The sequence below is a fragment of the Zophobas morio genome, unplaced genomic scaffold (genome assembly GCF_036711695.1).
Source record: "Zophobas morio isolate AGI-343-1 ecotype UQ-CSIRO unplaced genomic scaffold, CSIRO_AGI_Zmor_V1 ptg000020l, whole genome shotgun sequence".
NCBI classification, from domain to species: domain Eukaryota; kingdom Metazoa; phylum Arthropoda; class Insecta; order Coleoptera; family Tenebrionidae; genus Zophobas; species Zophobas morio.
In genome coordinates this window covers 4,865,883-4,890,376 of record NW_026972125.1, presented here as the reverse complement: position 1 = coordinate 4,890,376, position 24,494 = coordinate 4,865,883, and the positions used below count along the sequence as shown (strand labels likewise).

General features: G+C 33.5%; 2 protein-coding genes across 2 annotated transcripts; one reads left to right on the top strand and one right to left on the bottom strand.

The window, feature by feature from the left end:
• Window positions 1–540: 540 nt before the first annotated feature.
• On the top strand, window positions 541–6,582 carry LOC135131360 (probable leucine--tRNA ligase, mitochondrial). The gene is made up of 6 exons (XM_064059036.1): window positions 541–941; window positions 1,000–1,212; window positions 1,257–2,628; window positions 2,681–2,872; window positions 5,817–6,049; window positions 6,098–6,582. The coding sequence occupies exons 1-6, from the start codon at window positions 855–857 to the stop codon at window positions 6,548–6,550; spliced, it is 2,550 nt and encodes an 849-aa protein (XP_063915106.1). The 5' UTR covers window positions 541–854; the 3' UTR covers window positions 6,551–6,582.
• Window positions 6,579–16,263, bottom strand: LOC135131467 (tyramine beta-hydroxylase). Its single transcript, XM_064059239.1, has 4 exons — window positions 15,580–16,263; window positions 15,329–15,526; window positions 7,239–7,490; window positions 6,579–7,189 (listed from the first exon to the last, which is right to left on the bottom strand). Exons 1-4 carry the CDS (start codon window positions 16,261–16,263, stop codon window positions 6,596–6,598), a joined length of 1,728 nt encoding a protein of 575 aa, XP_063915309.1. The 3' UTR covers window positions 6,579–6,595.
• Window positions 16,264–24,494: the final 8,231 nt, after the last annotated feature.

The window sequence follows — 24,494 nt, the reverse complement described above, 5'->3', positions numbered from 1 at the left end:
TTGTGATGATTTTTTTTTATTCGCCGTGAACCAAGGGGGCGGAGCTTAACTGCAAAATATTTATCTCTTCACAAGAAATTAAAAACATGTTTTTGAGTATCGTGTTGTTCAAAGAATATTATGTATATGTATTAAGAAAAAAAAGCAAAATTTAGCTTCGCCCACCCACCCCATCTCAATTGTGATGATTTTTTTATTCGTAGAAACATGTCTTTCATGGTAATTTCTTGTAGAGAAATAATAAGGATTTTGCAATTAAATTCCGCTACTTTGGCTCTCGACGATTGAAAAAAAAATAATCACAATTGAGATAGGGTGGATGGGCGGGGCATATTTTTCGCCTTTTTCCTCAATATACGTCGGACAATGGACAGTCAATACTGAGTTACTTAGGACGTTTTTGATTCAATTTTGGATTTTTTAGGGGCTCATGGACGTAATTAATAACGCGAGAGGAAAAGGTTGGCATGCCTGACCGGCGTTTTTCTAACCTCAATTTACGATTTTTATTACACTTTATTCAGGCGTGATTGAAACTACGTGATCCTACAATTTTACAATCATTGTTGTCTTGATTGTGTTATTCCGGGGTGTTATTTTATATTTTATACAATCAATCGAAATATAACCTAACATTCGTGCAATGTTGTCAGACTTACTGAGTCAATTTAAAATTTGTCACATTTTTTTTAATTTGTCCATTGACTACTAGCAGGCGACCTAATAAATACTAAGTTAGAAAAAAAATAGCACTGGGTAAGAATCATCTGAATTAATTAAACTTAATTACTGGACGACAACATCTGGCAACACTGCAGTCGTTGCAAAATAAACATTCTTATTTAAGAAAAAACATGATCTACCAGTCGAGAATTTTCACCAAATTGTCTAAAATACCCCGAAAACTTAACCACCGACACATTTCAGGCCTAAACTTGTGGGTATGACACCGTCTTCAATTTTTCGAATTTGAGGTTATGTTATTTTATTTACCCCCAGAACGAAGAACTCACGTCTGAAATTAAACACAAAGTAGAAGACCACTGGAAAGACAAGCTATCATTCAGGAAATACGATGAAAACTATCCCGGCGACAAATACTACGTGCTTTCCATGTTTCCATACCCATCCGGGCAACTGCACATGGGGCACGTCCGGGTCTACACAATCAGCGACTCTATCGCCAGATTCCAGAGAATGAACGGCAAAAACGTACGATTCCTGTTTGCTTTATCCAAACTGACGACTATTTCCAGGTTTTTCACCCCATTGGGTGGGACGCTTTTGGTCTCCCAGCTGAAAACGCCGCCATCGAGAGACAAATCCTCCCCGACAAGTGGACACAAACCAACATAAAACAAATGAAAACGCAACTGGAGCGTTTAGGGTGCAGCTTCGAGTGGGACCGGGAGTTGGCCACCTGTGACCCTTCCTACTACAAGTGGACACAAAACTTATTCCTGAAATTGTACGACGCTGGTCTTGTATACCAGAAAAAAGCCATGGTTAATTGGGACCCAGTTGACCAAACCGTGCTAGCCGACGAACAAGTAGACGAAAATGGGTGTTCGTGGCGCTCTGGGGCCAAAGTGCAAAAAAAACCCTTAAAGCAGTGGTTCATAAGGACTACGAAATTCGCGAAAGCGTTGCTCGAGGGGTTAAACGACCCGCTTTTACTGGACTGGAGGGACGTGACCAAACTACAAAAACACTGGATAGGGGAGTGCGACGGGGTAAACTTTGACTTTAAAATATTAGGGGGCGACGATTTTCTGACTTTGTGGACACCGTATCCCGAATTTATCGACTCGGTGAAGTTCGTAGCAATTAATTCGGACCACATTTTGGGGAGGGGTGTCGAAGGGACGAAAAAACTACCAGTCGAGCTTTTACACCCTTTAACGGGCGAAAAAATCCCCGTATTTGTCACAAACGAGCTCGAATTTCTCCCATTAACCGACTCGTTCGTCGGTATTCCTGGGGTATGCCCGAAATCAGCCGAATTTGCCGATTCTGTGAAGATCTCGTACGAAAAAACAGCTATTTTGAGCGACACCGAGCGCCTGTCGCGTCAAAATCAAATTTGCCGCCAAGCCGAAGCGCTGAAAGTGGGCGGCTACTGGTCGAGCGCGAAGCTCAAGGATTGGCTGATTTCGCGTCAGCGGTTTTGGGGTACGCCCATCCCCATCGTTCATTGTAATAAGTGTGGAGCGCAGCCAATCAGAGACCTCGTCGCGTTACCCACAAAGGGCGAGCTTTCCGATTGGGTGAACTGCGAATGTCCACAATGTAAACAAAAAGCGAAACGTGAAACCGACACCATGGACACTTTCGTGGACAGTTCGTGGTACTTCCTCAGGTACCTCGACCCAACCAACAGTGCCGAAATTTTCGACAAGAATAAAATCAGTAAAGGGATGCCTGTTGATTTATACATCGGTGGTAAAGAGCACGCCGTCCTTCATTTGTACTACGCGAGGTTCATTGGCCACTTTTTGCACACGGAAGGGTTGCTGCCGGAACGGGAGCCCTTCAAGCGTCTGTTGGTACAAGGCATGGTGATGGGACGCTCCTATAGAGTCAAAGGGACAGGCCGCTACGTCACCGAAACCCAAATCAAGGTCGTAGGTGGGTAAGTCACACCTAACCAACAAAAACCAACCTTTGTGTGTATTTCAAGACAAGAAAAAGAACAAAGCTGTGGTGACAGACACAGGCGAACAGGTGGTCATGGCGTGGGAGAAAATGTCAAAGTCGAAACAAAATGGCGTCGACCCGGGCGACATGTTTAAGGAGTATGGCAGTGATACCACCAGACTTTTGATTTTGGCGGATGTGGCACCCACGTCGCACCGGCACTGGAACAGCAACAGTAAGTAGGTTGGTAGCAGTGTTACTTAAGTATATTATAGTTGGACAACCTAATACAAATTTTACTTCGCCTAAATAGTGAGCTTTAGGACAAGGAATCCAGGGGGCGTGGGACAAATTTTTCGTCAACGCGCATTTTCACTACAGTGAGCCAACGTATTAGGTTTATTTTCTTCTAAATCAGATGGCGCCATCAAACATTAGCAAAGGCAAACACCCTTCACTCTGCTCTTATACGAGGAGTTATCCATAAATCCATAATTAACATTGTTCCGTAAACAGTAATATGTATAAACATATATGTACAAAATATGAAAATATACTTGACATAAAAAATATGAAGCAACGCGTTGTAACGTGATAAGAAAGAATTGAATTTGAAATAACAACATTTACATTTCAAATTGTATTATCAAATTACACTCTTCAAAATTTGTCACGAACAATGAAATGACGCAATCTCCAAATTTTACAATAGTAAAATTGTAGTTTCGCCCCGTTTACGGTTTATGCATCCGTGTCGAGTTTTCACCTTAGACGTCAAAATTTTTGGAAAAAAAATCAACATTTTCCAATTTATAATGTTATGTATTTAAATTTTAAAAAGTAGAATAGTCCTGATCTTGTGATTTATACCTAAATACGCTATTGGGATTTTTCGGCTTGTCGATTTCTCGATTTTTCAACTTTAAATGTCTCAGTTTTTCAATATTCCAATTTTGGGCTTTTCCGATTCCTCCATTCCTTAAATTTTCTATTTCTCGATTTTTTTATTTTTCGATTTCTCAATCTCACGATGTTTCAATGATACGATTTCTCAATTTTTGTCCTCTTCAATTTTACGGTTTTTAAATATTTCGATTTTTCAATTTTTCAAATTTTCACGTTTCTAAATTTTCAGTTTGCCGATTTCTAAAGTATTTTTTTTATTTGTCCATTTCTGGATTTCCTGAAGTTTCGATTTTTCACATCTTCAATTTTTCGATTTTTTAAGATTACGATTTTTCAATTTTGCTTTTTTAGATTTTCGATTTCTCAATTTTCCAATTTTTTAATTTCTCAATTTTTTGAATATTTCTTTCAGTTATGAGATTTTTCAATATTTCAATTTTTCGACTTTTCGATTTTTGAATTGATGGATTTTTTTGATTTCTCGCTTTTTTCCTTTTTGGATTTTCGATTTATTGTAAACTTTAGATTTTTCAGTTCTGGGACTGTTTAATGCTTCGATTTCTCAATTTTTAAACTTTTCGATGTTTTCATATTTCATTTTTTAAAATTCTAGGTTTTTCGATATCTCGAGTTTTCAGTTCTTCTGTTTCAATTTTTCGATTTTTTGAATTTTAATTTTTGATTTTCCAGTTTTTCTTTTTTAAAATTTTTCGATTATTCAATTTTTTAATTTCTCAATTTATCGAATTCAGATGTTTCGTTGTTTTGATTGTTCAATTTCTCAATTTTTCAATTTTTAACTTTCCTTTTCGGCTTCCGACTCCTCAATTTCTCGATCCTCCGATTTTTCGATTTCTCGAAGTCTCAGTTTTTGAATTTTTCGATGTTTCGATTTTTGGATTTCTCGGTTTTTCGATTTTATTCTTTTGAGCTTTTCAATTTCTGGATTTTCCAATAAATCTACTTTTGATTTTCCCACTTCTCAAAGTTTCGATTTTTCAGTTCTTCAATTCTTCGATTTTTCGACTTCGCTTTATTGGTTTGTCGATTTCTCAATTTTTGGATATTTCTTTCAGTTTTGATATTTTTCAATACTTCGATTCTTTCATTTTTCGACTTCTAGATTTTTCTATTTTTTATTTTTGGATTTTCAGTTTTTTGTTTTTTATTTCAATTTCTCAATTTTTCAACTTTTTCATATTTTAATTTTTAAATTTCTAGATTTTTCAGTTTCTCGAGTTTCCAGTTCCATATTTTAATTTTTTAAATTTACGAATGTTTAAATTTTTTGAGATCTCAATTCATTGAGATTCGGATGTTTCGATGTTTTGATTATTCAATCTCTCGCTTTATCAATTTTTCCATATTTAAGTTTTCGATTTTTCGATTTTGGCCTACTTCGGTTTCTCAATTTTTTGATTTTTCTACTTCTCGATTTTTCGACTCCTCGATTTTTTTTGTCTTTTGATTTTTCGATTTCTCGATGTCTCAATTTTTGAATTTTACAATGTTTCGATTTTTCGATTTGTTGGTTTTTCGATTTTTTGCTTTTCGGTTTCTCGATTTTTCGATGTTTCGATTTTTGATTTATCCGATTTTTCAATTGTCCAATTTTGTAAATTCTCGACTTCTCGATTCGTTGATTTTTCAGTTTTTCGATTATTAAATTTTAGATTTTTATTTTTATTTTTGATTTTTTGATGTTTGGATTTCTCCATTTTTCAGTTTTAGGATATTTTAACTTTTCAATGTTTTAGATTTTAGATTTTTCGATTTTTTAGTTCTTCAATATTTTTTTATTTTTCAAATTTTGACGTTTCTGAATTTTTAGTTTTCGGATTTCTCAATTAATCTATTTTTTTATATTCCCATTTCTCCACTTCCTAAAGTTTCGATTTTTCAGTTCTTCTGTTCTTCAATTTTTCGACTATTCAGGTTTTTGATGTTTCGTTCAATTTTGTGATTTTTCAGTTTTTCGATTTTCCAATTTTTCCATGTTTCGATTTTTGAATTAACCGATTGTTCAATTTCTCGATTTTTAAATTTTAGATTTTCCAATTTTAATTTTTCAGTGTTTTAAGTCTGCTTATCGACATCACGTGCTTACGGACTATTTTTACCCCCTTTCGTAAGGTACCGCCACTTCATAGTGAAGCGAGTGAGATGTAAAATATATATTCATTCTTTTCTACATGGGAAAGTGATTGTCCGTACAGGTTGTCCAACTATAATATACTTAAACAATGGTAGCAGTGTTACTTAAGTGAAGTTAGCGTTTCCGGGGATTTTGAACTGGCAGAAGCGGTTGTGGTTGACGATTCGGGACTTCATTAAACACAGGACGAATCCACCGCCTGCTATTCCCGATGACGAGTTCAAAGCACACGACGATTACATGTTCGACTCGAGGAATTATTACATTAAAGGGGTGACTTTCAATTATTGCGGGTCGCAGCAGCACAGTGTGGCGGTTTCGAAGCAACAAGGACTCACCAATAGCATCAGAGTAAGTTTTTGAATGGCGCAGTCGGTAGGATTAATTTTTGGTTTGTAGAGGGCGCCACCTGCCGTTTTTGCTAATAGTCTTCAGTTTGAAAGAGCCCTAGCCGGTCAGATCATCGTGCTAGCCCCCATGGCCCCACATTTCGCTTCGGAGTTGTGGAGCGGCTTCGTCTCAGCTCGGGGTCGTCTCAACCAATCCGACGAAATCGACTGGGATAGGTCGGTTCTAGAGCAAAGATGGCCGACGATTGACTCTAACTATAACCTAGATCTTGTGTGCAAAGTCAACGGGGATGAAAAGTGCGTTGTGAAGATAGCCAAAAGTGAGTTCGAGACGTTGTCGCAAGAGGGTGCAGCTGAAATTGCTTTGAAACAAAAAGAAGTGAAGGAGGAGCTGTCCGACAAGACGGTTTTGTACACTAGGTATATAAAACACCCGGATTATGATGGTGTGTTGAATATTACGACTTCGATGGGTTGGAGAGAGAAAGAAACAAATTTGTAGTTGTTTATTTTTAAATACATTTTTTAATTACACGTTGTTGTTTTGTTAACATGTGCGGAATGGAGGTGGTTGGGGGGTTAGAATTGGGGTGAGGGGTGTGTTCTCCCAGTAACCTGGAAATCTGTCGCCTGTAGACATATTGCACTGCATACTTAGAGGTGCTTCTTGGTAGACGTCCCGGAGGAGTTGGACGCGCATTTTGTTCCACTGGATGGCTTGGTAGTTGTCTGATATAGCTCGAGACCAAGACGTGTCCTGTCCTTCCCACTCTTTCATGTAGTTGAAATAAGTACTCAAGGCATGGTCGCTGATGGCGCTCTTGCACACCTCGAGTTCCGTGGCTGGAAAATAGTGTACATAGTTAACACACATTTCGTCCGTAATGGCAAACCCTCCGAGTGTCACGTTATCCCGATCCTCTGTATTGTAGTAACACCTCGTGATTAAAGCATCCCCTGGGAGAACTTTAACGGGTTTTTTTAATCGACGTATTTCTTGAAAGTGCGTACTGTAGTGGTCATCCCGATTCAACTCCATCATTTCAACACCGTCCCGGACGTGCCTGGTGTATACTTTAACTCCGGTGAGGTGCGTGTGTAGTTGTGACCCGAAGATGGTGATACCTTCAGGCGGTAAACTCTGAAAATAAAACAATCAGCGACACCTAGTGATGGGTTTAAAGTGGTACCACGGCGGTGCATTCACTGACGCAGTAACCCGTCAAAGGAAACGCTTCTTGTCCTGGAGGAATAGCCATTTTGTCCGTGTATTCAAGACCCAGCTCGATAACCCCAGCATCCATTGCTTTGAGTTTCGGGGAGACGTGGAATCGAATACCCGAGCTGTCAACAAACCCGGATTTGCGTTCAGGGTTGTTGTAGTGGATTTCTAACATGATGTGGAGGTTGAAATCGGGACCACCGAGCGGGAGACCGGCTTCCTGGTGACAAGTACGTGTGTTGAATACATAAAAAATTGCTCTAAAGAGTTTAGACAGACATTTTAAAAAAATACATTTGACCCTCCCGAGAAGATTTTACATTTTTAAAAAAGTCAGTTTGGATCTTTGAGAAGGTTTTACATTTTCAAAAAATACAGTTGAACCTCTTGAGGTTTTACATTTTTAAAAAAGCCAGTTAGGGGACCCCTGAGAAGATTTTACATTTTCAAAAAATACAGTTGAGCCTCCCGAGAAGGTTTTACATTTTTAAAAACGCCAGTTAGGGGATCTCTGAGAAAGTTTCACATTCTTAAAAAAATCAGTTGTGGCTTCCGAGAAGGTTTTACATTTTTAAAAAGCCAGTTGGGATCTCTGAGAAGGTTTCACAGTCTTAAAGAAAACCTCTTGTGCCTCCCGAGAAGGTTTTACATTTTTAAAAAAGTCAGTTTGGATCTTTGAGAAGGTTTTACATTTTCAAAAAAAATCATTTGAGCCTCCCGAGAAGGCAGGGAACCGAACTGGCTTTTAAAAATGTAAAACCTTCTTGGGAGACTCAACTGCATTTTTAAAAAACGTAAATCCAGTTGGGGGGCCCGTGAAGATTTTACATTTTTAAAAAAGACATTTGGGATTGCAGAGAAGGTTTTACATTTAAAAAAAAACAGTTGTGGCTTCCCAGAAGGTTTTACATTTTCAAAAAATACAGTTGAGCTTCCCGAGAAGGTTTTACATTTTTAAAAAAGTCAGTTTGGATCTTTGAGAAGGTTTTACATTTTCAAAAAATACAGTTGAGCCTCCCGAGAAGGCAGGGAACCGAACTGGCTTTTAAAAATGTAAAACCTTCTTGGGAGACTCAACTGCATTTTTAAAAAACGTAAATCCAGTTGGGGGGCCCGTGAAGATTTTACATTTTTAAAAAAGACATTTGGGATTGCAGAGAAGGTTTTACATTTAAAAAAAAACAGTTGTGGCTTCCCAGAAGGTTTTACATTTTCAAAAAATACAGTTGAGCTTCCCGAGAAGGTTTTACATTTTTAAAAAAGTCAGTTTGGATCTTTGAGAAGGTTTTACATTTTCAAAAAATACAGTTGAGCCTCCCGAGAAGGCAGGGAACCGAACTGGCTTTTAAAAATGTAAAACCTTCTTGGGAGACTCAACTGCATTTTTAAAAAACGTAAATCCAGTTGGGGGGCCCGTGAAGATTTTACATTTTTAAAAAAGACATTTGGGATTGCAGAGAAGGTTTTACATTTAAAAAAAAACAGTTGTGGCTTCCCAGAAGGTTTTACATTTTCAAAAAATACAGTTGAGCTTCCCGAGAAGGTTTTACATTTTTAAAAAAGTCAGTTTGGATCTTTGAGAAGGTTTTACATTTTCAAAAAATACAGTTGAGCCTCCCGAGAAGGTTTTACATTTTTAAAAAAGCCAGTTAGGGGATCTCTGAGAAGGTTTCATATTTAAAAAAAAACCAGTTGTGGCTTCCGAGGTTTTACATTTTTAAAAAATACAGTTGAGCCTCCCGAGAAGATTTTACATTTTTAAAAAAGTCAGTTTGGATCTTTGAGAAGGTTTTACATTTTCAAAAAATACAGTTGAGCCTCTCGAGAAGGTTTTACATTTTTAAAAAAGCCAGTTAGGGGATCCCTGAGAAGATTTTACATTTTCAAAAAATACAGTTGAGCCTCCCGAGAAGGTTTTACATTTTTAAAAACGCCAGTTAGGGGATCTCTGAGAAGGTTTCATATTCTTAAAAATCCAGTTGAGCCTCCCGAGAAGGTTTTACATTTTTAAAAAAGCCAGTTGGGATCTCTGAGAAAGTTTCAAATTCTTAAAAAAATCAGTTGTGGCTTCCGAGAAGGTTTTACATTTTTAAAAAGCCAATTGGGAGCTCTGAGAAAGTTTCACATTCTTAAAAAAATCAGTTGTGGCTTCCGAGAAGGTTTTACATTTTTAAAAAGCCAGTTGGGAGCTCTGAGAAGGTTTCACAGTCTTAAAAAAAAACACTTGTGGCTTCCGAGAAGGTTTTACATTTTCAAAAAATACAGTTGAGCCTCCCGAGAAGGTTTTACATTTTTAAAAAAGCCACTTGGAATCCCTGAGAAAGTTTTACATTTTCAAAAAAATACAGTTGAGCCTCCCGAGAAGGTTTTACATTTTTAAAAAAGCCAGTTGGAATCCCTGAGAAGGTTTTACATTAAAAAAAAATCATTTGAGCCTCCCGAGAAGGCAGGGAACCGAACTGGCTTTTAAAAATGTAAAACCTTCTTGGGAGACTCAACTGTATTTTTAAAAAACGTAAATCGAGTTGGGGGGCTGAGAAGGTTTTACATTTTTAAAAATACAGTTGGGATCCCTGAGAAGGTTTTACCATCTTAAAAAAAATAATTTGAGGCCCCCGAGAAGGTTTTACATTAAAAAAAAACCAGTTGGGATTCCAGAGAAGGTTTCACATTGTTGAAAAAATGTAAAAAATGAAAAAAATCCAAAAATCCAAAAAACCAAAAAAAATCCAAAAAAAAAACCAAAAATCCTGAGGGAATCGAAAAAACCAAAAAACATAAAAGGCAAAAAATCTAAGCATTCTGGAAAAGGAAAAAATAAAAAAAGCCACAGAACCCAAGAAATCCAAGAAAACCAACAATTCCAAAAATCGAAAATTCCAAAAATTCAAATATATAAAAAAAAATCAAAAAATTAGAATATAAGGAAAAATCCAAATCTTTAATTGAAAAAGTCCAAAAAATCTAAAGACAAGACAACAAAAAAGCTTGAAAAATGCCCAAAGTCTAACAAACTCAGGACCATTTAGTAATTCAAAAAACGCAAAAAATCGGAACAACCCAAAAAGCCCAGGACTCAAGGAACTCAAAAGATCCGAAAAATAAAAGAAACAGTAAAGCCAAAAAACCTAAGAAACGAGATCTCAGAATTCGATAATTCAAAAAATTCAGGAAATCCAAAAAATCAAAAAAATCCAAGAAACTCAAGAAATTCAGTAAGTCGAAAGAAGTCAAAACCCTAGCTACTCAAGAAACTAAAAAAATCCGAAAAATATAAAATTTAAAAAATTCCAAGAAACTCAGAAATCAAAAAATCCAGAAATTCAAAAAGTCAAAAAAAATCCAAAAATAGAAAAAATTAAAAAAAATTAAAATAATAAAAAACCTTAAAGAATCGAGAAACCAAGAAGCCAAAAAAAGATAAAAAAATGTAAGAAATCCAAAAAACCAAAACGGTGAAAAATCCGCAAAATTCAAGAATCTCAAAAAATCCGACAAATCAAAAACCCAAGAAACTAAATCTCAAAATTCAATCATTGCAAAAATCAAGAATTCTAAACAATCGAAAATTTACAACAAAAATCCAAAAAATTACAATATCAGAAAAAATCCAAATGAAAAAGTCCAAAAAATCTAAAGAAACCAAAAGGTGAAAAAATCCCCAAAATGTAAGAAACTCGAGAAATCCAGTAATTCAAAAATTCCAAAAAATAGGAACAATTCAAAAATTCCTCAGGAAACTAAAAGAATCGGAAAAATTGGTCTAAAGAGTTTAGACAGTACTTCCCTCGCTGTCGGAAACTTGACGACTGCATGCCTATTGTGTTTTTTTTCTCATTACATTTTTGTAGTGGGAATTTAAAAAAAAATGAGATGACGTCATCAACATTTTTACAAGGACACGTATATCAGTTGGGATAGATGTAGTGTAATACTAAGAATAAAATTATTGTATTCTCAAATTTTCGGGAAAATGAATTGGGTCGTTTTGAATATTGATTTGCAATAATTAATAAAATAACGAAACAATTTACTCACGTATACGTATCAGAGGCAACTGAAAATCGTGTATGTATAAACATTCTTAATTTAAGATGACAGGCGTAACAGCATACGTGAGAGTCAAACAGAGAAACTGTAAACAAAACGACCATCGGTTTATTGCTTCGACTTCCGCTTATTATATAAAACATTGGGTTTTATTTTAATTCTTGACGGTGAAATTCACAATTGGTTGATTATGAACATGTCTATTTCACATTCGCGGAACCAAGTGATCGCATGAAACAAATGCAGGTCTGTAATGTTAAAGTCGATGTAAATAAGCGTGCCACCCTTATGTTTCAAGCGAGTTTTTCCTTTAACAAATTTTGTGTCTACCAAATTGGGTTGGTTGGGGTGTAATACTAATAATAAGTGTTGCCTTTAATTTAATCAATAAAATAAATTGACTTCATTAATTTTTTTGAACCACCTCTTAAGAAAATCTAAAAAATATGAATGGAAAGATAAATCACAAGTACAAAGTCATCATATTTTTTGCATTTTAGATAGGATTTATTCAGCAAAATTTAAGGGTGACGTCATCAATTTTTTTAGGAGGGATGAACAAATACATTTTGAACAAAAGTTTACCATGCTTATAATAACTTTAAAATATCTCCAAGATTTCAAAGCATTCGGTTTTGTAATTCCTGATTAAATCGAAAAAATAAATACACGCATTCATTAATTTTTTTGAGTCACCCTGTATATGCAAATCCAAAAATATGAATGGAATGATAAATCACAAGTACAGACTCATCATATTTTGTACATTTTAGATAGGATTTATTTAGTTTGGATCTCTGAGAAGGTTTTACATTTTCAAAAAATACAGTTGAGCTTCCCGAGAAGGTTTTACATTTTTAAAAAAGTCAGATTGGATCTCTGAGAAAGTTTCACATTCTCAAAAAAATCAGTTGTAGCTTCCGAGAAGGTTTTACATTTTCAAAAAATACAGTTGAGCCTCCTGAGAAGGTTTTACATTTTTAAAAAAGCCACTTGGAATCCCTGAGAAGATTTTACATTAAAAAAAAATCATTTGAGCCTCCCGAGAAGGCAGGGAACCGAACTGGCTTTTAAAAATGTAAAACCTTCTTGGGAGACTCAACTGTATTTTTAAAAAACGTAAATCGAGTTGGGGGGCTGAGAAGGTTTTACATTCTTAGAAAAAACCATTTGGGATCCCTGAGAAGGTTTTACGATCTTAAAAAAAATAATTTGAGGCCCCCGAGAAGGTTTTACATTTAAAAAAAAACCAGTTAGGATTCCAGAGAAGGTTTCACATTGTTGAAAAAATGTAAAAAATGAAAAAAATCCAAAAATCCAAAAAACCAAAAAAAAAATCCAAAAAAAAACCAAAAATCCTGAGGGAATCGAAAAAACCAAAAAACATAAAAGGCAAAAAATCTAAGCATTCTGGAAAAGGAAAAAATAAAAAAGCCACAGAACCCAAGAAATCCAAGAAATCCAACAATTCCAAAAATCGAAAATTCCAAAAATTCAAATATATAAAAAAAAATCAAAAAATTAGAATATAAGGAAAAATCCAAATCTTTAATTGAAAAAGTCCAAAAAATCTAAAGACAAGACAACAACAAAGGTTGAAAAATGCCCAAAGTCTAACAAACTCAGGACCATTTAGTAATTCAAAAAACGCAAAAAATCGGAACAATCCAAAAAGCCCAGGACTCAAGGAACTCAAAAGATCCGAAAAATAAAAGAAACAGTAAAGCCAAAAAACCTAAGAAACGAGATCTCAGAATTCGATAATTCAAAAAATTCAGGAAATCCAAAAAATCAAAAAAATCCAAGAAACTCAAGAAATTCAGTAAGTCGAAAGAAGTCAAAACCCTAGCTACTCAAGAAACTAAAAAAATCCGAAAAATATAAAATTTAAAAAATTCCAAGAAACTCAGAAATCAAAAAATCCAGAAATTCAAAAAGTCAAAAAAAATCCAAAAATAGAAAAAATTAAAAAAAATTAAAATAATAAAAAACCTTAAAGAATCGAGAAACCAAGAAGCCAAAAAAAGATAAAAAAATGTAAGAAATCCAAAAAACCAAAACGGTGAAAAATCCGCAAAATTCAAGAATCTCAAAAAATCCGACAAATCAAAAACCCAAGAAACTAAATCTCAAAATTCAATCATTGCAAAAATCAAGAATTCTAAACAATCGAAAATTTACAACAAAAATCCAAAAAATTACAATATCAGAAAAAATCCAAATGAAAAAGTCCAAAAAATCTAAAGAAACCAAAAGGTGAAAAAATCCCCAACATCTAAGAAACTCAAGAAATCCAGTAATTCAAAAATTCCAAAAAATAGGAACAATTCAAAAATTCCTCAGGAAACTAAAAGAATCGGAAAAATTGGTCTAAAGAGTTTAGACAGTACTTCCCTCGCTGTCGGAAACTTGACGACTGCATGCCTATTGTGTTTTTTTTCTCATTACATTTTTGTAGTGGGAATTTAAAAAAAAATGAGATGACGTCATCAACATTTTTACAAGGACACGTATATCAGTTGGGATAGATGTAGTGTAATACTAAGAATAAAATTATTGTATTCCCAAATTTTCGGGAAAATGAATTGGGTCGTTTTGAATATTGATTTGTAATAATCAATAAAATAACGAAACAATTTACTCACGTATACGTATCAGAGGCAACTGAAAATCGTGTATGTATAAACATTCTTAATTTAAGATGACAGGCGTAACAGCATACGTGAGAGTCAAACAGAGAAACTGTAAACAAAACGACCATCGGTTTTATTGCTTCGACTTCCGCTTATTATATAAAACATTGGGTTTTATTTTAATTCTTGACGGTGAAATTCACAATTGGTTGATTATAAACATGTCTATTTCACATTCGCGGAATCAAGTGAACGCATAAAACAAATGCAGGTCTGTAATGTTAAAGTCGATGTAAATAAGCGTGCTACCCTTATGTTTCAACCGAGTTTTTCCTTTAACAAATTTTGTGTCTACCAAATTGGGTTGGTTGGGGTGTAATACTAATAATAAGTGTTGCCTTTAATTTAATCAATAAAATAAATTGACTTCATTAATTTTTTTGAACCACCTCTTAAGAAAATCTAAAAAATATGAATGGAATGATAAATCACAAGTACAAAGTCATAATATTTTTTGCATTTTAGATAGGATTTATTCAGCAAAATTTAAGGGTGACGTCATCAATTTTTTTAGGAGGGATGAACAAATACATTTTGAACAAAAGTTTACCATGCTTATAATAACTTTAAAATATCTCCAAGATTTCAAAGCATTCGGTTTTGTAATTCCTGATTAAATCGATAAAATAAATTCACGCATTCATTAATTTTTTTGAGTCACCCTGTATATGCAAATCCAAAAATATGAATGGAATGATAAACCACAAGTACAGACTCATCATATTTTGTACATTTTAGATAGGATTTATTCGGCAAACTTTTGAGCTGACGTCATCAAGTTTTTGGAGGGGATAACCATATATATTTTGACTAAAGATTTATGATGCTCTTTATAGCCTTAAAACATCTGCAACATTTCAAAACATTCGGGTTAGCAGATTAAAATTAAATTGCAAAATGTTGTTTTATAATTTTGATTTTTTTTTCCAAAAATCTGGACGTTTCGAGTAAAAACTGAATTCGGAGTCGTAAACTACATGTGTAGGACTATGTTATTTTATACAATTTAAGACCCATTTACTATGTACAATTTTGAAGTGACGTCATCGCATTAGTGGTGGGGATGATTAGACAAATTTTAGTTAGCGTTTTACCATCTACATGATATTCCTAATATAAGTACAAAATTTCACAACAATCGGTCCAGTACTTTCGGAGATTATCTGTCTAATAAAAATCCGGGACGGAGACAGACGGACAGACGGACATACGGACGGACAGACAGACGGAAATGGGAGACCTATTTCGGCCGACGGACTCGATTACAATACTTCCTTTGCTTACGCTCGGGAAGTAAAAAGGATATAAGTAGTACCTCCGGGTAGGTAAATGGTGGTGCACCCATTGCCCACGCCGCCAGAACTCTTTTACACACTTGTGTTTCCTTTGGTCGGTCCTGTGCGAAACAATTTCCTACGTATAGTGGAATTTCCTCGTCTGGAGGTGCCACACAGTGAAAGACTTCCATGTGGTGCACCAAACCCTCACTGGTTCTCGGAATTAGGGCTTCGTACTGAAACCACACAATAAAAACCCAAAAAAAAAAACCAAGACAATCAGCCCTACCCTATACACGTGATGCTTCTTCCTGAACTCCACGTCAAGCTTATGCACGTGACACCAGTACGTCGTTTCGTCCGCCGGTACTTTAACCCTCTCAGCCAGAATGTCCTTACTCTGAACATACCCCGGCAAACTCGCCTCCACGTTAGTATTCTTCAACAACTGCACCCTCACCATCCCTTTATCTTCCCCAGGTGAACTTATATTCAGACCCGTGGGTTTATACAAAGGGTCGGCACTTCGTGCCCACACCACATGCGTGGTCCCATCTTCTATAACATAATCCTCAAAGTCGCAAGTGTCGAATTTCCTCTGGAACGTGAACTTCGTGGTATTGCGGACCCTCTTCACCCTAAATCTTCCACAATCCTGTTGCCTATCCAGATGGATCATCCCTCCAGTGTCGGCCCACACATCCTCGAAATGAACCCTACTCTTCATGTCCTTCCACAACAAGCAGTAATCCGCCGGAAAGTGCTCCCCATGGTCGGAAAACCCCACCGCGAACCACCCATAACTCGCCGGAATGTGTATTTCAAAAGTTACCATTTCATTGGGGTAATCCAGGAGCCAGTTGAACGAAATCGACCCATCTGCGTTCAAAGGAACGTGGAAGATCTGGTCGCGTTTGGTTTGAGTGGTGGGTTTTGCGGTGATTATGAGGATGGTTGCGAGGACTCTGTACATGTTGAACAACTAAGAGAATTCTTGGATTTTCCGCTTATAAAGGGGGAGGTTGCGCAACGGCGGCGCGGCCGGAGGCGGCGATCCGCTTGATTAATCGGTTTGGGGCTAATTTGGGGTGGTTTAATCAACGAGCTAGTTAAGGTTAATTGTTTATTTTTTAACTTGAGGGGTGTGTTTTTTTCAAACATTAATACTATAGTGTTAATAATGATGCAGGGATGGCCGAATTTGGCGGAAGTGAGGAATGCAATTTAGCCACCGTCACGCGATGTTCTTATCATTCAATACGAAGAGGAATTTGTCTGGTGGAATAAATTTGAGTTCCTTGGATTCTTCTAGATATAAGTTCGACCCGGTTAGGATAATGGCCATTCAGGGAGGGGAAAAAGGGCGGTTTTTCTGTGAATCGGGTGAATGGAGATGTTCATAAAGAGAATTGGTGCAAACTTATTGTCTGAATTAATTTTAAAATCGATCAAGTCGAGCAATAATTTCTTTGTGTTTCTAGGTTTTAAGGTTTAATGAAATTTGGTTGAAAGCTGCATAATAGATACATTTTAGTTTTTTTTTTGAGGATTTAAAAGAATCCACGGAACTTTTTTAGTGTTTTTGATGTAAAAGAATGTTGAAGGTCTTGTTATTTTTTTTTTAATTAAAATTTAAAAAATCTCGGAGGGCTGTGGTGTTTTGTTTTTGGAAGAATTTAAACATGTTTTAACTTTCATGTTGTGAAAAGAAGTCTACACACATTAAAACAAAAAGGCAAAATGTAGGCCCGCCCACCCGCCCGATCTTTATTGTGATAATTTTTTTTATTCGCCGACACCCAAGAGGGCGGAGTTTAACTGCAAAGTACTTATTTCTTTACAACAAATTAAAAATATGTTTTTGGGTATCGTGTGTTCAAAAAATACTATGTACATTAAGAAAAAAAAGGATAGGCTCCACCCCTAGGTCTACCAATGAATGAAAACTTCATTACTATTTAGATCAGGGCAGGTGTAGGTGGGGCTTAATCTTTGACTTTAATTTTTTCTTAATATACATAGTATTCTCTAAATAACCGATACTCAATGTTTTTAATTTCTCGTATAGAAATACGTATTTTGCAGTTAAGCTCCACCTTCTTGGCTCACGACGAATAAAAAAATCATCAGAATTGAGATAGGGTGGGTGGGCGCTGCTTATATTTTGCATTTTTTTAGTCTTAATATACATAGCCATCTTTTCACAAGAAGAAACTTAGAACATGGTTTTTTTGCAAGGAAATATGGAATTTGCAATTATGGGGCGGAGCCAAATTGCAAAATCGTTATTTCCCTAGACAAATTTTAAAGATGTTTTAAGTTTCATGTTGTGGTAAGAAGTCTACACATATTAAAACAAAAAGGCAAAATGTAAGCCCACCCACCCACCCTATCTCCATTGTGATGATTTTTTTTTATTCGGCGTGAACCAAGGGGGCGGAGCTTAACTGCAAAATATTTATCCCTTCACAAGAGATTAAAAACATGTTTTTGAGTATCGTGTTGTTCAAAGAATATTATGTATATTAAGAAAAAAGGGCAAAATGTAGCCCCGCCCACCCACCCCATCTCAATTGTGATGATTTTTTATTCGCCGAGAACCAAAGGGGCGAAGCTTAACTGCAAAATATTTATTTCTATACAAAAAATTAAAAACATATTTTTCAGTATCGTGTTGTTCAAAGAATACCATGTATGTATTAAAAAAAGCAAAATATAAACCCCACCCACCCACCCCGTCTCAATTGTGATGATTTCTTTTATTCTTAGAAACTTAAAGTACGTTTAAAATGGTAAATTCTTGTAAGAAAATATGGATCTTGCAATTAACTCCGCCCCTCTATCTGACAACGAATGAAAAATTCATCACAATTGAGATAGGGTGGGTGGGCGGGGCTTACATTTTGCCTTTTTTTCTTAATATACATAGCCATCTTTTCACAACAAGAAACTTAGAACATGGTTAAAATGGTACATTTTTGCAAGGAAATATGGATTTTGCAATTAAGCTCCACCGCTCAGCTTACAACGAATAAAAAAAATCATCAGAATTGAGATAGGGCGGGTGGGCGGGGCTTATATTTTTCATTTTTTTATTTTTATTATACATAGCCATCTTTTTATAATAAGAAACTTAGAACATCTTTAAAATGGTACTTTTTGCAAGGAAATATGGATTTTGCCATTATGGGGCCGAAGCTAATTGCAAAATCGATATTTCCGCATACAAATTTTAAAATGTTTTAGGTTTCATGTTGTAGTAGGAAGTCTACATATATTAAAACAAAAAGGCAAAATGTAAGCCCGCCCACCCACCCTATCTCCATTGTGATGATCTTTATTTATTCGCTGTGAACCAAGGGGGCGGAGCATAACTGCAAAATATTTATCTCTTTACAAGAAATTAAAAACATGATTTAGAGTATCGTGTTGTTCAAAGAATACTAGGTATATTAAGAAAAAAAGGTAAAATATAAACCCCGCCCACCCACCCAATCTCTATTGTGATGTTTTTTTTTATTCTTAGAAACTTGAAGCACGTTCAAAATGGAAATAGGGATTTTGCAATAAGGCTCCGCCTCTAAGTCTACCAATGAATGAAAACTTCATTACTATTTAGATCAGGGCAGGTGTGGGTGGGGCTTAACTTTGGCTTTAATTATTTTTTTTTAATATACATTGTATTCTTTTAGTAACACGATACTCAAAAACAAATTTTTAATTTCTCGTAGAGAAATAAGGATTTTGCAGTTAAGCTCCACCTTCTTGACTCACGGCGAATAAAAAAAATCATCACAATTGAGACAGGGTGGGTGGGCGGGGCTTATATTTTGCCCCTTTTTCTTAATATGTGTAGGCATCTTTTCACAACAAAAAACTTAAAACATGTTTAAAATGGTAAATTCTTGTAGACAAATAAGGATCTTGCAATTAAGCCCCGCCCTAAAACTGACAACGAATGAAAAATTCGTCGCAATTGAGAATTGAGATTGGGGCGGGTATGGGTGGGGTTTAATCTTTGCCTTTATTTTTTTCTTAATATACATGGCATTTGTTGAACGACACGATACTCAAAAACATGATTTTAATTTCATGTAGAGAAATAAGGATTTTGCAGTTAAGCTCCGCCTTTTTACCTCACAACCAATAAAAAAAATCATCCCAATAGAGATAGGGTGGGTGGGTGGGGCTACATTTTGTCTTTCTTTCTTAATATGTGTAGTCATCTTTTCACAACAAGAAACTTAAAACATGGTTAAAATGGTACATTTTTGCGAGGAAATATGGATTTTGCAATTATGGGGCGGAGTCTAATTGCAAAATAGATATTTCCCTATACAAAATTTTCTTTTAAACATGTTTTAAGTTTCATGTTGTGGAAAGAAGTCTTTTTAAGTTTCTCAATTTTTAATTTTCCCGATTTTTACTTTTCATTTCCCGACTTTATATAACATCTCCGATGTTTTAAATTTTTGTGTTGGAAGAACTTTCAACCGCTAAAATAAAAAATTTAAAAATTGGAAATTTGGAAAATTGAGAAATACTTAGAAAAATCGAGAATTTGGAAAATTGAAAAATTCCGAAACTGAAATGTCGAAAAATGAAAAAATCGAAACTTTGAAACATCGATAAATCGGAAAATCGAAATTCTAAAATTTAAAAAGAAGTCGAAAAATCAAGAAGTTGAAAATCCCAAAAATTGAAGAATCGAAAAATTGATAAATGCCAAAATTGAAATATGGAAAAATTAGAAATAATGCGTAAATTGACGAATCGAAAAGTCGAAAAACGCAGATATCCAAAAATCGAAGAATCGAAAATAAAGAATTTAAAAAAATCTCAAAACTGAAACATCGAAATATCGAGAAAACTAAAAATTTAATAATCGAAAATTCGAAAAATCGAGAAATCGAAAAATCCAAAAGTCGAATAGTCAGAAGTCGAAACATCGAGACCTCGAAAAATCCTCAACTCGGAAACAGAAAAATTAAAAGCCACGAAACTAAAAAATCGAAAAATTGAAAAACCAAAGAATCGAAGAAATTGTGAAATATCGAAAATTTGCAAAGAAATGAAAAATCCTGAAAATTCCAAACATTGGAAAATGAAAATATTGTAGACTCGGAAAACTGAACAATTAAAAATCGTGAAATTTAAAAACCGAGAAAATGAAAAAAAAGAGAAATCGTAAAATCAAAAATTCTTAAATTCGAAAATTTGAAAAATGCAATTCGAAGAAACAAAAAAACTGAGAAAATCCAAAAATTGCATTACCCTAAAATTGTAAAATAAATTGAAAAACTAAAGATGGAAGAAACTGAAAAGTCGAAAATTTCTAATCGAAAAATTCAAGAGTCAAAAAATTGAAAAATCGAATAATTGAGGTAACCAAAAATCGAAAATCGAATCAATTTCACTGGAGAAAAATCGAGAAAGTGAAAAATTAAAACCCAAAAAATTTCTAAAATTTGCAGAAGATTGAAAAATACAAAAATTGAAAACTGAAAAAATTTTAAAATCGAAAAATTAAGAAATTGAAAAATTATAGTAAACGAAAAATGGACAAAATCTAAAAATCTTCAAACCATAAAATCGTAAAATCAAAAAATTGAAAAAACGAATCATAAAATCGAAAAACATGATATCGAATCTATCGTTCATTCGTTTTTATAATTTTTCGTTACTCAATTTTTCAAATTTTCAGTCTTTGATTTTTCACTTCCCAGATTTTTTAATTTTCAATATTTCAATTTTACAATACGTATTTCTTTCGGTTTTTCGATTTTGGACTTTTTCGATTTTGAAGTTTTTCAATTTTTCAATTTTTCGTTTCTCAATTTTTTCAATTTTCAGGTTTTCTTTTTTCTTTTTTTATTTTGGATTTTTCAGTTTTACAATTTTGAATTTTTTCCAAAAGTTGAAAAATCTAAATGTTGCTAAATCATAAAAGTGGAAAATCGAAAAATTGCACATCGAAAAAGTGAAAAAACGGAAAATAAGAGAAGAAACTAAAAAATCTAAAAATTGAAAATTCGAAAAACGGAGAAAATTCAAAAGTTGCAAAACCAAAAAGTTTAAAGTTGTCTCTCCAAAAATCGGAAAATCAAAAAGTTCAAAAGTTAAAAAACCGAAGAAACGAAAAAGTAAAAACTTAAAAATCGGGAGACTGAAAAAAATCGAAAACTTAAAAAATATACAAAAATTTAAAAAGTGGAAAAATTGTACAGTCGAAGAATTAAAGAATCTAAGCATTAAAAACTGGGAAAGCCATAAACTTAATTATTAAAAAATTTCAAAAGTCAAAAAATTGAAGAGACGAAAAATTAAAAATATAAATTTTAACAATTGATTAGAAACCGAAAAATTAAAAGTTGTAAGGTCAAAAAACTGAATCTATAACAAAAAAAAAACAAAGAAATAAAAACCCAAACAAAAAATTGCAGACATGAAAAATTGAAACCTCGTGAAATTGTAAATCGAAAAAAAATTTAGAAATCTAAACATCCAGAAATTGGAAAACCGAAAAACTAAACAATTTAAAAATAAAAACTCAAGAGTATACAACTCAATCCTTAAATTGAAGAAACAAAAAATAAATGAAAAACTGAAAAACGAAAAATTGTAAAAATAAAGAAAAAAAAACATCCAAGCGAAAAATTATTGCAAATCGAAAATTTTAGGGAATTAAGAACTAAATACATATTAAAACAAAAAGGCAAAATGTAAGCCCGCCCACCCACCCTATCTCAATTGTGATGATTTTTTTTATTCTTAGAGACTTAAAACATGTTCAAAATGGAAATATGGATTTTGCAATTAGGCTCCTCCCCTAGGTCAACCAACGAATGAAAACTTCATTACTATTTAGATCAGGGCAGGTGTGGGTGGGGCTTAATTTTGGCTTTAATTTTTTTTTTAATACACATTGTATTCTTTTAGTAACACGATACTCAAAAACACATTTTTAATTTCTCGTAGAGAAATAAGGATTTTGCAGTTAAGCTCCACCTTCTTGACTCACGGCGAATAAAAAAAATCATTAGTCATCTTGTCACAACAAGAAACTTAAAACATGGTTAAAATGGTACATTTTTGCGAGGAAATATGGATTTTGCAATTATGAGGCGGAGTCTAATTGCAAAATAGATATTTCCCTATACAAAATTTTCTTTTAAACATGTTTTAAGTTTCATGTTGTGAAAAGAAGTCTTTTTAAGTTTCTCAATTTTTAATTTTCCCGATTTTTACTTTTCATTTCCCGACTTTATATAACATCTCCGATGTTTTAAATTTTTGTGTTGGAAGAACTTTCAACCGCTAAAATAAAAAAATTAAAAATTGGAAAATTGAGAAAATGTCGAAAAATGAAAAAATCGAAACTTTGAAACATCGGTAAATCGAAAAATCGAAATTCTAAAATTTAAAAAGAAGTCGAAAAATCAAGAAATTGAAAATCCCAAAAATTGAAGAATCGAAAAATTGATAAATGCCAAAATTGAAATATGGAAAAATTAGAAATAATGCGTAAATTGACGAATCGAAAAGTCGAAAAACGCAGATATCAAAAAATCGAAGAATCGAAAATAAAGAATTTAAAAAAATCTCAAAACTAAAACATCGAAATATCGAGAAAACTAAAAGTTTAATAATCGAAAATTCGAAAAATCGAGAAATCGAAAAATCCAAAAGTCGAATAGTCAGAAGTCGAAACATCGAGACCTCGAAAAATCCTCAACTCGGAAACAGAAAAATTAAAAGCCACGAAACTAAAAAATCGAAAAATTGAAAAACCAAAGAACCGAAAAAATTGTAAAATATCGAAAATTTGCAAAGAAATGAAAAATCCTGAAAATTCCAAACATTGGAAAATGAAAATATTGTAGACTCGGAAAACTGAAAAACCAGGAAATTTGAAAATCGAAAAATTAAAAATCGTGAAATTTAAAAACCGAGAAAATGAAAAAAAGAGAAATCGTAAAATCAAAAATTCTTAAATTCGAAAATTTGAAAAATGCAATTCGAAGAAACAAAAAAACTGAGAAAATCCAAAAATTGCATTACCCTAAAATTGTAAAATAAATTGAAAAACTAAAGATGGAAGAAACTGAAAAGTCGAAAATTTCTAATCGAAAAATTCAAGAGTCAAAAAATTGAAAAATCGAATAATTGAAGTAACCAAAAATCGAAAATCGAATCAATTTCACTGGAGAAAAATGGAAAAATCGAAAAATTAAAAATCGAGAAAGTGAAAAATTAAAAACCCAAAAAATTAAAAAAAAAACGAGGTCCTGCAAAATCTAAAAATCGTAAGTTCTAAAAATTGCACAAGATTGAAAAATACAAATATTGAAAACTGAAAAAATTTTAAAATTAAGAAATTGAAAAATTAAAGTAAACGAAAAATGGACAAAATCTAAAAATTGTCAAATAATAAAATCGAAAAATCAAAAAATTGAAAAAACGAATCATAAAATCGAAAAACATGATATCGAATCTATCGTTCTTTCGTTTTTATAATTTTTCGTTACTCAATTTTTCAAATTTTCAGTCTTTGATTTTTCACTTCCCCGATTTTTTAATTTTCAATATTTCGATTTTATTTACAATACGTATTTCTTTCGGTTTTTCGATTTTGGACCTTTTCGATTTTGAAGTTTCTCAATTTTTCAATTTTTCGTTTCTTCAATTATCCAAGTTCTTGATTTCCAATTTTTTCAATTTTCAGGTTTTCTTTTTTCTTTTTTTATTCTGGATTTTTCAGTTTTACAATTTTGAAATTTTTCGAAAAGTTGAAAAATCTAAATGTTGCTAAATCAAAAAAGTGGAAAATCGAAAAATTGCAAATCGAAAAAGTGAAAAAACGGAAAATAAGAGAAGAAACTAAAAGATCTAAAAATTGAAAATTCGAAAAACGGAGAAAATTCAAAAGTTGCAAAACCAAAAAGTTTAAAGTTGTCTCTCCAAAAATCGGAAAATCAAAAAGTTCAAAAGTTAAAAAACCGAAGAAACGAAAAAGTAAAAACTTAAAAATCGGTAGACTTAAAAAAATCCAAAACTTAAAAAATATCCAAAAATTTAAAAAGTGAAAAAGTTGTGCAGCCGAAGAATTAAAGAATCTAAGCATTAAAAACTGGGAAATCCATGAACTTAATTATTAAAAAATTTCAAAAGTCAAAAAATTGAATAGACGAAAAATTAAAAATA